The sequence below is a fragment of the Apium graveolens genome, chromosome 9 (assembly GCF_009905375.1).
Source record: "Apium graveolens cultivar Ventura chromosome 9, ASM990537v1, whole genome shotgun sequence".
Classification (NCBI taxonomy): domain Eukaryota; kingdom Viridiplantae; phylum Streptophyta; class Magnoliopsida; order Apiales; family Apiaceae; genus Apium; species Apium graveolens.
In genome coordinates, this window is record NC_133655.1 from 188,024,159 (window position 1) to 188,037,928 (window position 13,770).

The window sequence follows — 13,770 nt, forward strand, 5'->3', positions numbered from 1 at the left end:
TTATTCGCATAATTCATACATTAACGTTCTGTATTAGTAGTAGAGCATTTCCTGTTCTCCGCCTCCGACCACTTTTAAAGGTGTCGATCTCTAAACTGAAAAAATCAGTATTTATGGCTTGCTTGTTATTTTTTTTTTTTGATGAAGATGAGAATGGAAATCATTTAAAGTCCTAGGTATATTATTCGTCTTCCAAAGGCTCAGATTTTAATTGGTAAGCACTTATCTATTTTTCGTCCCAGATACCTGGTTCAATTCACTTTGTAAGACATAAAAGCGTAATTATTCAAAAAAAAAACTAACTTTCTTTTTGGTGAATAATATACACCTGTATAAGAATTAGTTGGTTCCGTATTTCATGGAACTGGATGCAAACATGTATGATGAGAACCGGATGCAAACATGTACTGTATCTTACAGCCTTAAATGATGAGAACTATAGTTAAGGTTTCATCAAACTTGAAGTGCTTTATACAGACCAGTATTGATAACACTCAGATATAAAAACAGTCCTTTACAACATCAAATAGTAAATAACTAACTATTCATGAACCTGAGCAACACCCATCAAGATTCATGTATTAAAAAGACAATTAATTCTTACTAATTACATATATACAAATGCACATATCATCCCATATTACAGCACTACCTCCACAGTTACTCTAGTGGTATAAGACCGCTATACTGATTAAGTGTCCAATTAGCTCCAACAAAAACAACCAAAATACAAGGATTATAATGCTTAGAGTTGGACAAAGAATGGATTAGAACTATCATGTAATTTCAGTTAAACATCCGCAATACAGAGACATGCTTCTTCAGTGCAACTGAGCACAACTTGCCATGCAAAAGTCTACTTTAGTGAGCTCTGCTCGGGGTAATATATTAATGTTGTCATAAGGACTCAACTGTTCTACATGAATGTAGTCCTTCGTTTTCAAAACCTGATAAATAATCACGTGAGACATAAAGAGATGGTTAAAGTAACGTCCCAGTGAAACATGAAGAATGAGAAAAACATGACTAGTGAATTGAACGAGAAAGACACGACTTCGGTGAATTCATGATGAACAAAAATTCACATAAATAAGATTATTAAGTGACAAACATTTTGATCATCATGCATTACCTAATTCCGGTTGTTCAAAACTAGAAGTCTATAACGCAAGTAGAATTTAAAAACAAAACCGAAAACCGTCAAATGGGGTGATAAACTGATAATAGTGGCATGTCAGTTAATCTGATCCAGGACCTGTTTACTCTCTGAAATGTCAAGGAACTGTCTGCAAGGAGTTCAAAATTTTTAGTGAAAGGTTTCAGGTCTTCTCTTTAGTTCTTTCAAAAGAAAATATACGAAATTCAGACAGAACCGTTCAATTGGACAGATAGTGTGAGTGACCAGTTCAGACCACTGTTTAGGAAGGATAACTAAAAAAATATACAAACAGGCCAGCGACAATTTGTTTTGAGGGTATAAATGAAAGAAAGAAGTGAATCAATAACTACCAATGCACAATAAAATGGTGAAATATATACATGAGAAAAAAAACTATCCAAAGCAGTCTAGCAAGTTAATGCATTTTCTACGTCAAGTTAGAAGATTCCAGAACATACCAGTGTTTCAAAAAACATTCTTGACGCCTCCTTGCGACTTTTACCGACCAGTAGGTTATCAATAGGAAGAACATTCCTTTTGCATTCCGCTTCTTTGTCAAACAAGGTCTGGAGGTACTTGGCAACAGCTCTGCGAGAAACAGGATTTAGAAATTTGAGCTAAAGCAGATTAACAAATTAAATAAAGAAAGACCCTAACTCCAGATAGACCAAAGTTTAATCATGATAGTGGGGTAAATGAGATGTAAGGATGAATGTATATATCTCAAGTAATTGAAAGGGGTCTGGGATATAAAACTCTACATCAGGTTTGTAAAGCAACTGATTGGCCCGCGGGGCTTAACAAAATGTGAGCAATCACGGAACTTCTTTAATTTAAAGAGCGGAAATTGTACTACAGAAGAAGTGCAAGAATAAATAAAAAGAGCTTTTAAGTACCAACATGGTAGTTGCATACACTTTCAGAAAAAAACTTTTGACAATAATTTAATCGTGATTAGAAATGGAGTTTAAGTTATAACAATCTGATTGGTGACCTTATAAAAAAGGTATCACTACTCAAAAGGCATCTCGAAAAAAAAGCCTCAACTACAGGTACAAGATAATTTTTCAAATTTCTTGCAATTTTTGTTAGTGAAAACATCAATACAACTTATTGCTTTCCTTGCAAAAATACCAGGGGACTGATGAATGCAAAGGTTAACTACTCTACCTTGTGCGTGATGACCATCCAGTGTTATCAACAAGGAGTGCTCCAGCATTAGGTACCTCTTCATCATCTGCTTCAGCTCCCTCATCATCATCATAAATCAAAAACTCTGAAGCCAAAAAGAAAAAATACCAACCCAGTATCACAAACAAGTTCAAGAAGAGCAAGGCATGAAACCAAATGTTGCAGCAATTATATTTTTCCTACAGATGTTCACTGATTCTTGGTAGGATATTATTTATTTATAAAGTTGCGACAAAATTAGATGGCTAAATTAGTCATGTGCCTACTGCTACTGGGCCATGAGTTCATCACAAACTGGCACACCTAGAAAGCATATAGCTCCCCTTGGGTTTATAGACCTTACAAGTTGTAGAGACATTATACTTCACCAGTGCAGTGACAGATCACTCCAAAATTTAACTACGTATATGCATAAAAACACATCGCATGCGGTACACATTCAACCAAAAGTTACAATGAAGAAAATCAACGAAAAGTTACAATGAAGAGAACACAGACCTGTATCATTACCAGCTGTTGAATACTCAAAATTCTGCACAATGTAATAAAATATGTGAATTAAAGAAAGAATGCATTCTAGCCAAGATTTTGTACAAGGAAAATGCCATGCATGAGGCCTGCCTCCAGAAAATAGTCAGAAAGAATTAAGGGCATTAATGAAGCAAACCTCATGCCACAGCACACATATATATACACTAACAAGCTACTTTAAGAAAATAGTCACAACCACTATAAAAAAAATCATTAGGTTTTCATCTTATTTTACTCAAAACTTCTTGTGTGGTAAAGGAATTTAAACATTTACCAGTTTCTGTGAATATATTACTCAACATTGGCAAAGGCTGCTATTTGTACTTTAGGAACATATATCGAAGGATTGTATAGTGAATATTCGTTGCTGTCAAAGAAGTACTGAGAAATTAAACAGGCACACAAACAAAAACATACTTACATATATGCGAAAAGGAGAAATCTATATTTCACAGAGAAACTTTCTAGAAGTTCAGTTTGGTATATTTCTATTTAAATATAACAATAGTATCTATAAAGCAACATCTTATAGAATAATGAGAATGTAAAATCCTGTTGGTCAAACTTTATAAAGGCGTCCAGAATATGATAGAAGTTGGTTGTAAATTTCTTTATCAGTTTTGGGCTTCTAAAGGAGGGCACCTTTGTACTTTTCTCAAGGTCCATTTGCATATTATCCTGTGCTAAATCTTACACCTCCCATTCTTTTTTTTGAACTTTTTTAAATGACATGAAAACAATGTCGTTCAATTACTTTAATGATGAATTGGAGAATATTCTCAAGTGAGCTTAAAAATCAAAATGCCATACAGATACAGTTATATATTTATATATTACATTATTAAGTGAAACCCAGAGTATGAATACAAGATTATTTTCATAAATCCATCTAACTGTATTTTATTGGTTCGAGTGTACTCGTGTCGACCTTTCAAATATGCAAAAAAGATATGCTTACCTGCATTTTTTAGAGTATTCAGCTGGCTCTAGGAAGTTTGCCTCCTGTACAAGTTATACGCATATGAATATGTGTGCAAGTTTTTGCACATACTATTCCAACACAACAATCTCCAGAAAATTATATTAAAACAGTCTACTTCCACAGATGATCCATCTTTCCTCTTTTGGATAATCACATAACTTGAGGGAACATTGATGATGGATATGAAATAGTTATTGTTACATGCATCTAAAACTGGATCACAGATATTTTTACTTCAAAAAGTAGAACATGTTCCAGAATAGTTGTTAGTTTAAAAGATAATTAAGATGCATATCATATTGGTACAGGAAAGGTAATGCTAGTACTTTTCAGTTTTCACTCATGATTCTAGGAATATATTCACAGATCCTTCTTTTCTAACAGACCAAGATAACGATATTCAACCTTATCCAGATTAGACTTTCCTATCAGAAAGCTTTGTTTCTGGTCTATGTTTCAGTAGACGTATAAAATAGAAGATCCCATTTATTCCTGTAATACATCGTGTACGACTCTCTCCACCTAATGTGAACTTCTTATTCTTTTCAAGGTGAAATTTTTTATTCTGGACAAAGTGAAGATTGAAGTCCGGATAGGACAACATTTAAGAACAACGCCAGAACATAGTAAACCTGCAATCTCTACTAGACTGTTGATAAAAAATGTCATTAAGTGATGGACTTACATTGTGATCAACTTGATCAATATCAGCTTCTTTTGTGTTGACATTATATGTAGAACTTCTCAGATCCACATCGACCATAACTAAATCTGGGTTTATAATATTTTCAACGTCACAGAGATCCCTTTCCAAGTTCTCAGCATTATACTCAGCTTCTGCATATAGGAACATATCTTCTAATTGCGTTTGATCATTTTGTATTCTTTCATCCATAACATGCCCGTCACTGGAAGTATGGGTGCTGCATTCACCCATATCTAAAGGCAAGAGGGTAGCTGGTAAACTCTCAGTATGTGCAACACCATCTTTCGGAATATCTGTTTCACAAGCACAAGTTTCCATTTCATTCAATGGAATCTTCTGAGTCTTTTGAAGATCATGTACAACTGGTACGTCAACCTCGAGATCCTTTTTGTCAGCATCTACATTAGCATCAGTCTCAACAGAGACCACACTTTTATCTTGATCTGTCTTCTCAACTGGTGGCTTCACCTGCAAAGAAGCATCTACCTCATTGGTAATGTCAGCAAAGTGGACGACACTGGCTGTCTGGTTACCCACATCATTTCCAATAACATCAACCGTGGACAAAGAATTAAGTAAAACAGTTTCACTAAGATTTTCTGCATCAACATTCATTTGAATTGTCTCTGAACAAAATTCTTGTAACTCTCTGGCTTCCGCTACATCGACAGTCAGATCCAAGCTTACTACATTCCCATCACCCAGCCGATTCTCCAGTGGCACAGGTGTCTGAGCAGTTTGAGCTTTATTGTTGTCTTTAACTCCCATAATGTTGCTGCTCCCACCCATTTCAGCTACTCTGGAATCGAACTCATCATAGAGATCTATATTATTTGCTGCTTCAATGGAAGTAAGAGCCTTGTCCTTCAGAGAAACCGTGGTTCGGTTTATTCCAAATTCAGAAGCATCGTTAGTACTTGCATCATCCAAGGAGATCTTGGCTTCTTTGAGATCATATGTTTCATTGTGCATTGAGGCCATCTCCAGCGACACACCTAATACATATCATATCATTACATTAATCTATGTTCTTAGTGGTGTAATATAAACACCAGCAGCACCATGCATTTATGAGCATAAATATTTAAACAGGGTGATTTTTATAGTTCTCAAACAGTTTGGACCAGAAGCATGTGGGGACTAGTGTCTAGTGCACATCAACTAGTAGGCGACCAACTGACATGTTCCGTATATTTAACTTATTAATAGTTTACTGGTGTCATTGTACCTGATACTCACTAAAAATGAAAGGACTGGACATGCTAAAGTTTAGACATATAGCTCACCTGAGAATATAGTTTCTCTGAACATATCATCCTCCAAGAACTGTTTCTGAATCATCAATATTTCAGGCCTAGTACAAGGAGCTTTCTTTCGTAATCGGCGTATATCTTCTGTGTTTGTCAACTGTCGTCTTATCATACTTTGAGACATAGTAAGTTACATTAGTAATTCATATAATGGTGTAATGCATATATTAGTGTAATGTAATTATTATATAAGGTCAGTCAAAAGTGTAATAATAAAAAATTGGCTACATGACGACAACACAATAGAATGTGTTCAGGCCTGGGAAAGAAACAGTCTCACCCAGCATTCAACAGAAAATATAGGCAACTAATTAAGCATTTATGAACCACATGGTCAAGATATGTAAAAAAAGTGGCAAATCACATATATATCTGTACATATGTGCCAGTGTGTGTCTGTCGTCTTCAACTGTTCCTTCAAAGATGATAAATTCAAATTGCCATGACATAAATATTTGTCTACTTGTAAGATTTAACCCCCTTTAAGAGTACATACTGTTGTCTTCAGAGAAAAATGTAACTACTCATGACGGGCAAAGTAAAATCAGAAAAAGAAACTTACTCGCCGTGCAAAACCATCATGTCGTCCATCAGCACCTTACGTTTAGAAGCACTGGCTCGAGGAGCAGCCTTGTGACGTTTGAGATATGGAAGGCCTTGCTGTGGAGTTTCCTTTACTTTTAAAGTGAAAGATTTTCTTCCAACTACAAAAACAGAAAGCTATGGCTTGTTAAAAAAAACTAAAGCGAAAGCGAAAGGCAACCTTCCAATAACCAAATAAATGTTTGGTCCCCTGACATTTAAAAAAACAAGGCACACTATAATCGCAATTCTAAGAAGTAATGCTTCACATTGACAGTGCAATCAATAAGCTTTCACTTCACCTAAGATTGAAGACAATAAATCATCATCACTAGGAACAGATTTTGGAGCTGTTTCATGACGGTTTATGGCTGAAGAGTCGACTGAATTGAAGCTCTGCATTGTTAATGAACTTTCAGAAAAACTTCGTTTCTTCCCTGTAATAGTTACATTTGTATCATTACTCCAGTCATTCTGTGCAGATACTTGGGCAGGAGAAGCCCCCAGTGACACATTATTCCGCGGATCCACCTCCGGTACGGACAGCAGTTTCTCAGGGGCAGGAAAGCCGGAACAAATGGAACTATTTATACGTTCAACTTGGCTGTCTAATGCATTTGCATTCTCCGCTCTATCATTTAGTTTGCTACATGGAACCAGTGATCCTACGTGGTTTCCTTCTGCAACTTGTTTTGACCTGTCATCTTCACAGCATTCTTCACCTGGAATTTAGGATTTAAGAATTGTAATGAATGAAAATACCTAACTTATACCCAACTTCTCATATGCATAGGCTAGTTAGACTGTTGAACTAACCTTGTACACCAGTGGGTAGTTTAACAGATAAAGGATCCTCTCCCCTTTCTAAAGCTACAAGACATGATTCAGCAGGAGCAACAGATGACTCAATTTGGTTCGCCTCTTCAGTACACGCCACATTTTCATGAACAGAAATACCTGGTTCAAGCATATCTCTTGATTTTTCAGTCTTTTCTTGGGTTTCTGATTTCTCATGCTCAGATGTACCATTGGATTCTGCATTTGATTTTAACGCGTCGACTTGGGGACAAGATTGCACAATATCTCCCGCATTTTCCACATTAACAGAGAGCTCTGCCTTGTAAGATGTTCCTTTATTCATTAAAATACATTCGTAGACTGACTCGCAAGTGTTACTTAAACTAGGAGTACCAAAATTATGTTCCCCTGGCCTGACTTCTTGGAACTCTTGACAATCTTCACATGTTTTATCATCAAAGTTAATGTGAGGTTTGTAGTTACAGACGATTCCATTCTGCACACTTTCAACCTCATCTGGAATACTAGGCTCCGGGCAAGTATTAACTGATGAGTTATTCTCCACAGGTATTGCTCCAACATGATCGCCTAAAGCAGAGGATAACACAGATGCTATATCAGGATCCACTCCACTGCACGACAAACCATTCATTACATTATTGTGCGCAGGATATAGATCAGAATTACTAAAAGCATTTTCCAAATTCTTCCTCGCTGCAAATTCTGTCAAATTATGATTTTCGATTTCCAGAACATCATCACATGCAGAAGTCTCCTGAATGTCTGACAAATTTGGCTCTACAAGTAATCCAGGAGTGCGTGGAGCCTGATCATATTTGTGATAAGAATTACTGATATTACCATCATTTTCTTCAATATGCTTCTGCAGAAATTTGTACGAGGTAATAAATAACATGCTGAAAGTAAAATAACTGAACCACTCATTACTGGTCTTAACTTTTGAAAGATATGCAACTTACATTGGTAGAAGTTATCATGATTTTGGATTTGTCAGTCATCTCATCATTTCCCTCGTGATTGTTAGATTGTTGGACAGATGACTGAGGATCAGTGCTGAAAGTAGAGAATTATTTTCAGAATTCCAGAATTGTTGGATATATAAAAAATCAAACTAGGACAATGGAATCAATAACAGCTTCTGCCATAAGGCATCTCAACATCGTCAGTGATATATGGTCTAGTTAAGTATAGACAACACAGAAGTTCTCATCACGTAGACCAATGGTTGCGGACATGGTGTGCCATTTAACACTTTTCCACTGTGTGACTAGATCAGTACAGGCAGTTTTAGAGAGGGAAATACTCAATTTAGAATAAAGCAACCCCAAGTAGTGACTAGCAACCATAGGGTACATGAATTCTGCTGCATTATATTTCAAACACCAAGATTCAACAAGTGTGTTATAAATCAGCATTTCTTGAATTGGTTTCATAATTCCCAGTAGCACAAATATCATACACTAGAAGCTTCTAGCTAGACGAACTCCTAAATGCGCTGCTAACAATACACAAGGTGAACATTTACATTGAACAAAATTATTGCTACATGGTTTTTAAGCAAGCTACATATCTAGTTTCAGTTTCACCTTTACTCATGCTTTTTACTTTTCAAAGTGCAACCATAAAACTAAAGAAATAATTGTTAAGCAAGCTACTAACTGCTAAGCTTATTCAATAATATAAATCACGAGAACAGAAACTACAAATATATAATAGGCTTGCCAAAATTCGGGACCCTGGCTTTACATGTTTGTTCACATGAAATCTAGATGTTTGAAAACGTTCATTTTAACCATTAAACAAAAACTATTAAACCCTCGCCGTTCCTATTCAAGCGCCATGGACCGAGTAAAAGCTATACACAGATTTCAATTAAATGACTACTATGCCGATATGATATTAAAATGTCTAAACATTCAGGTAAAATATGCAACATATTCAGTGTAAATTTATTATTTACAATTGTGTCCAGGAGATTAAAAGTTCACCACAAACTTGTGCATATTAAACTGAAATTGTGATCAAATATTGATGTCAGAACTTTATACCATGAATTGAAATCGAGATCATATCCAGCAGTAACCTTGCTCAGAAATAATTCCTGTTCAGACAAACCAAAAATAACATAACTCTATTATGATTATATGAGTAGGCCTGCAGATACATACATATATATATATATGTGTGTGTGAATATGTGCCTCACGTTTATGTCAGTATGTAACGGGCCAGTGATCACTATACAACTATGGCCATGTAGAACATTTCCAAATCACTTCACGGATCAAGTACAGACAGTACAGCCAATAACAATATTTATCAATTGCTGGATTCTAGAAAGGAAAATATTTATATATGTTTAAATTTTGGAAAACTTTTGGTATAGAATTGTGAAGAATGATGACATTCAGCAGCACTATCCTGGAAATTTGATAGCATATATGACCATAGGGGATCCGTGTCACATAGTATCACAAAAGTCAATTAAAAAACACGTGTTTCTATGCACTGCAATTTATCAAACAAAATGCATTACAAATTTAAAGAAAAGGCATCTTGAGAAGCTCAATAAGATTGCACAAGGATCACAGTGGGGCATGTTCCTCTGTTATGGTTTTTTTTTAACACAACAAAACTTCCAAAGAATATTGTCAGTAATGTCATTAGCAGTATATTACCTCATCAAGGTCTAATCCAGAAGTGTCGCCATCACCAAATCTTTCTAATGGAAGACAAAAAAACAACAAATCAGCAAGGCATGCATAACCTTTGCAAACAGAATGCCACCGATTACATTCTCCTGCTATAATTAAGACTTACCATCCAGCCCAAATTGTGATGTAGAATAAACAACACCTTCCATTGTATCTTGAAGTGTAATCTGATCCCTCGAACTAATGTGATGATCAACATAATTCCTGCACAATGTGATACTAGTCGAATGAATACAAACAATTGGAAACTTAATTAATGTGAAATTTAAATTAAAATGTAAAAATACTATGAACTTCATATTGAACATAACAGATACAAATTTAACAACATAGGAAGAACATTCAGACTGAAAAAAGTGAAAATTTCTCTTTATCATATTTACTGATTGAACCTATTGACCATAAAGCGACTACCAAAAGAATGCCCTGCTAAATCGATGACACATTTGATATAGATACGGCACAAAATATTCCTATCATGTTTTGTTAAATTGCGATAATATTGTACAAGAAATTACAATTATATTAGGAGAACTTTTATCTTGCTTCCATAGGTTAAGTTCATAATTCAAGAACCTGCTAACTTTACACAGATAAAAATGTTGTAAGCTAATGTTAGGGTAATTGTTGCACAGTAAGAAGAATCATTCAGAAAGAACAAAGAGAAAATTCGAAATCAAGTCAACTATAAGTACCCCTGAAAATCATTATCAGGCAGCTCAAAATCATCAAGATCGAATGTTTCTGGCAAAGTAATAGAATGATATGGTGCAGTAGATTCCTCGGGTGGCAAATCCACAGAAGTCGATCTAAATGCCTGTTTTATCTTTAGCAGTGCTTCACTGCAATCATCAAATAGATAATTCACCTTTCTTGAATATATCCTCACCACACCCACCAGAAGATGGCTCGACAGTCGGAGAGCAATAGGTACATCAGGAGAAAGAATTGAGTCTGTTAAAAACAAGAACATATATAATATTGCAGATAGACCATATTGCGCATTTCAGAACAAAATTAGTAAAATCACAGGTGTATGTGTGTATATTATACTTCACAGGTATAATAATATCTCATTTTGCTATTCTTTCATTTTCATAAAATAGTATAGTTTCAAGCTGACTTAACCTCAGCAACAAGGAAAGTGTTTTGTCAATACATGTAGAAACATGTCGTTTAAATAGCAACACTGAGAACTTATTACGCACTAATATAAAATTTCACCACTTAATAGAGCGAAACCATAAAAATGCACAACATTATTAAGGGACTACTTACCACATAAAAACGGTATAGCAATTTAGCAACAAGTGATGACATGCCTTCTTTATTACACGGCTAACATTAGCATCTAAGTATAAGCATTATTAGGTGCTAACTGCTAACATTATATCTTATATTAGTAGAGATAGCACAGTTGGTTCATTTAAGCTTCTAGATTCATATATTAGCATGTCAAACTGTCTTTCAGGGTTTCATTATGACTAATTTAAGGAGCTGACATTTGCCATGTCTCCTACTCATATGCATAAAAATATATTTACTTCCTTATTTGAATGGAAAATATTATTTTTCTAGATCGTTCTTCCAAGATTCAAGAATCAGCACAAAAACAGAGGTCAGAGCTCTATATTCTTTAAAAATAAATGCATGAATGTTGAAATTCCTCATTAAGTTCTATACCTAAATCTTTTAATCTTTTTTTTATTCCATTCCTATAACCATTTGAATAGTTGAGTTATAGGATTTTGTCTTGCCGCTCCACTCAACCACAGAAAAAGTTGATTTATTTTTTATTAAACCACCAGAGCTTCTACCTTTTAAACATATGTGAAGTAATAAAACAGTAATTCCCTACAATCAATCACGCATACTCTAAACAGGAAATCACTTCAAATCATCAAAGAACTCATCAAAACCCATTCCTTAACTACAGAGATCAACTTCTTACTCAAGTTCCCTAGAGTTACTCAACATTTAAAAAAAAAACACACACGCAGAAAACAAAACACGAGACTCACCTACAGAAACACCAATATCGGTATCAGCCACCTGATTCTTTCGAAGTTTCCGCTCCAAATGCGCAGCAATCCAAATAGTCCCTAAAGGACCCTTCTTGGCCAATATAAATTGGGAATAAAACATCTTCTAAAATCTCTCCTAAAGAACCATAATTTCCACAATTCTCAAACAAAAACACCCCAAATTACTAAAAATTAAACAACAGTCAACCCATTTCTAAAAATCAAAACTTTACAACACCCATCAACTTAAAAACCTAAATTTAAAAAAACCAAGATCAAGAACCCTAAAATTACCACAATTGAGCACCAAAAAAGTCAAATTAACTTGAAAAAATACCCTAATTTTTTAACAAATCTTAAAATTGAGCTTACCAAAAAGCTAAATTTTCCAACTCGAGATCAAACTAAGTGAGATGAGCTGACAAGAAGTAGCGTATATAAATGTGTATATGTATATGTACGTATACATATGTGTTTTGAAATAGAAAGATGGAGGAAAGGGGGAAAAGCAGGGTGAATTAAAATTTTGATTTTTAAAGTTTACATTTTTAAGGCAAGCGCCGCTTTTGTTAACTGAGCAGGCAGGGCTGAGCAACAGAACAAAAAATCCGAATTCGAAAATCGCTAAAAATTGTTAAAATATGAACCATAAAATTAAAGACCGAACCTGAAACCGATTATCCGAGTTCGATTGTAGATGAAAACCGAACCGAGAAAATCCGATCTGAACCGATAATTAAAAGTAAATAAATAAAATATATTTAATATATATTCTAAAAATTAATAAATACAAATAATTTTTAAGGATTGGGCTAAATGGAAATTGGGCTTCAGAACACGGGCTTCATCTCAAATATGAAAGATTAAGATTCAGTCAGTCACTCGTTTTCTCTTCTTAGTCTCTTTTACTTTTACGACCTCCACACCAGTCCTCAACCTAAATCTTTATCACCGATTTGTTGAGATTCAGTTTCAGACTGCCAAGACCTAACTGCTATAAGTTTCAGACTAAGAAGATTCAATTTCAATTGGATTTGTTGAGCTCTGATGGAACCATCCGAGATATATCTAACTCGGCCGCAAGAAGAAGTACCCCGGGCTAGGGTCGTTCAAGGGTCTGCTCAGGCTCAACATCAACACCAAACAAATGATGTGGTGTTACGTGCTGATTCTCAATGATCAGAAGAAACTCAGGATCTGACTGTGTTTTGGATGTCATCGGTATTTGATGCGTCGTCAGGATTTGATGCATTATCAGTATTTACATGTCATCAACATCTGAAGGTAGTCTGTTATGAAGATTGATTATGTTCCTTATTTTGAGGGATGGATATCTGTTACGTTCTGAGTGATAGGACTTTATATATTCAGTTAAAGATATGTATCATTTTCTATTAGTAATTGATAATGCATATCTTAGATTGATTTGTAGCAGTTGTGTATTATATAAACACAGTTTAGGTCATCACATAGTGAAAAAAACTCGAGCATTGTACGACCTAGCAGCTCTCAAGAACATCAGTATTTCTTGAGAGAGTTTGGAACAGTTTTTATCAGAAATATAAAGAACTGTTATATTTTTATACTTGTTCGAAACATTTATACAATTGTATCCAACCCCCCTTAAACAATTGTATTACTACTGGGAAACAATTGGTATCAGAGATAACTGATAAATTGACAATCCGAAGCGATCTAAACATGTCTATGAACAAGTATGAAAGTATTAAAATCCCCTATCTGAAAAAGACTG

General features: G+C 34.9%; 1 protein-coding gene across 3 annotated transcripts; it reads right to left on the minus strand.

Moving 5' to 3' along the window:
- Positions 1-579: 579 nt before the first annotated feature.
- Positions 580-12,550, minus strand: LOC141682768 (sister chromatid cohesion 1 protein 4-like). 3 transcript variants are annotated; one of them, XM_074487461.1, is made up of 16 exons: positions 12,390-12,546; positions 12,015-12,153; positions 10,689-10,947; positions 10,100-10,197; positions 9,958-10,001; positions 9,329-9,381; positions 8,240-8,333; positions 7,278-8,142; positions 6,764-7,183; positions 6,442-6,583; positions 5,856-5,992; positions 4,549-5,564; positions 2,849-2,882; positions 2,330-2,435; positions 1,618-1,747; positions 580-947 (listed from the first exon to the last, which is right to left on the minus strand). In XM_074487461.1, the coding sequence occupies exons 2-16, from the start codon at positions 12,136-12,138 to the stop codon at positions 822-824; spliced, it is 3,648 nt and encodes a 1,215-aa protein (XP_074343562.1). In that variant the 5' UTR covers positions 12,139-12,153; positions 12,390-12,546; the 3' UTR covers positions 580-821. The 3 variants fall into 3 exon arrangements, 2 of the variants coding, with proteins under 2 accessions (XP_074343562.1, XP_074343563.1); XM_074487462.1 differs by having other exon boundaries at positions 12,015-12,178; positions 12,390-12,543; XR_012559939.1 differs by lacking the exon at positions 580-947 and adding an exon at positions 3,840-3,883 and having other exon boundaries at positions 1,705-1,747; positions 12,015-12,550.
- Between the last annotated feature and the right edge of the window lie 1,220 nt (positions 12,551-13,770).

Coding starts and splice junctions, on each gene's coding strand:
- LOC141682768 (XM_074487461.1), bottom strand. CDS start 12,138: ATGTTTTATTCCCAATTTATATTGGCCAAGAAGGGTCCTTTAGGGACT. Junction 5,565..5,855: donor CAGAGAAACTATATTCTCAG/GTGAGCTATATG, acceptor GATATGTATTAG/GTGTGTCGCTGGAGATGGCC. Junction 948..1,617: donor GAATGTTTTTTGAAACACTG/GTATGTTCTGGA, acceptor ATTATTTATCAG/GTTTTGAAAACGAAGGACTA.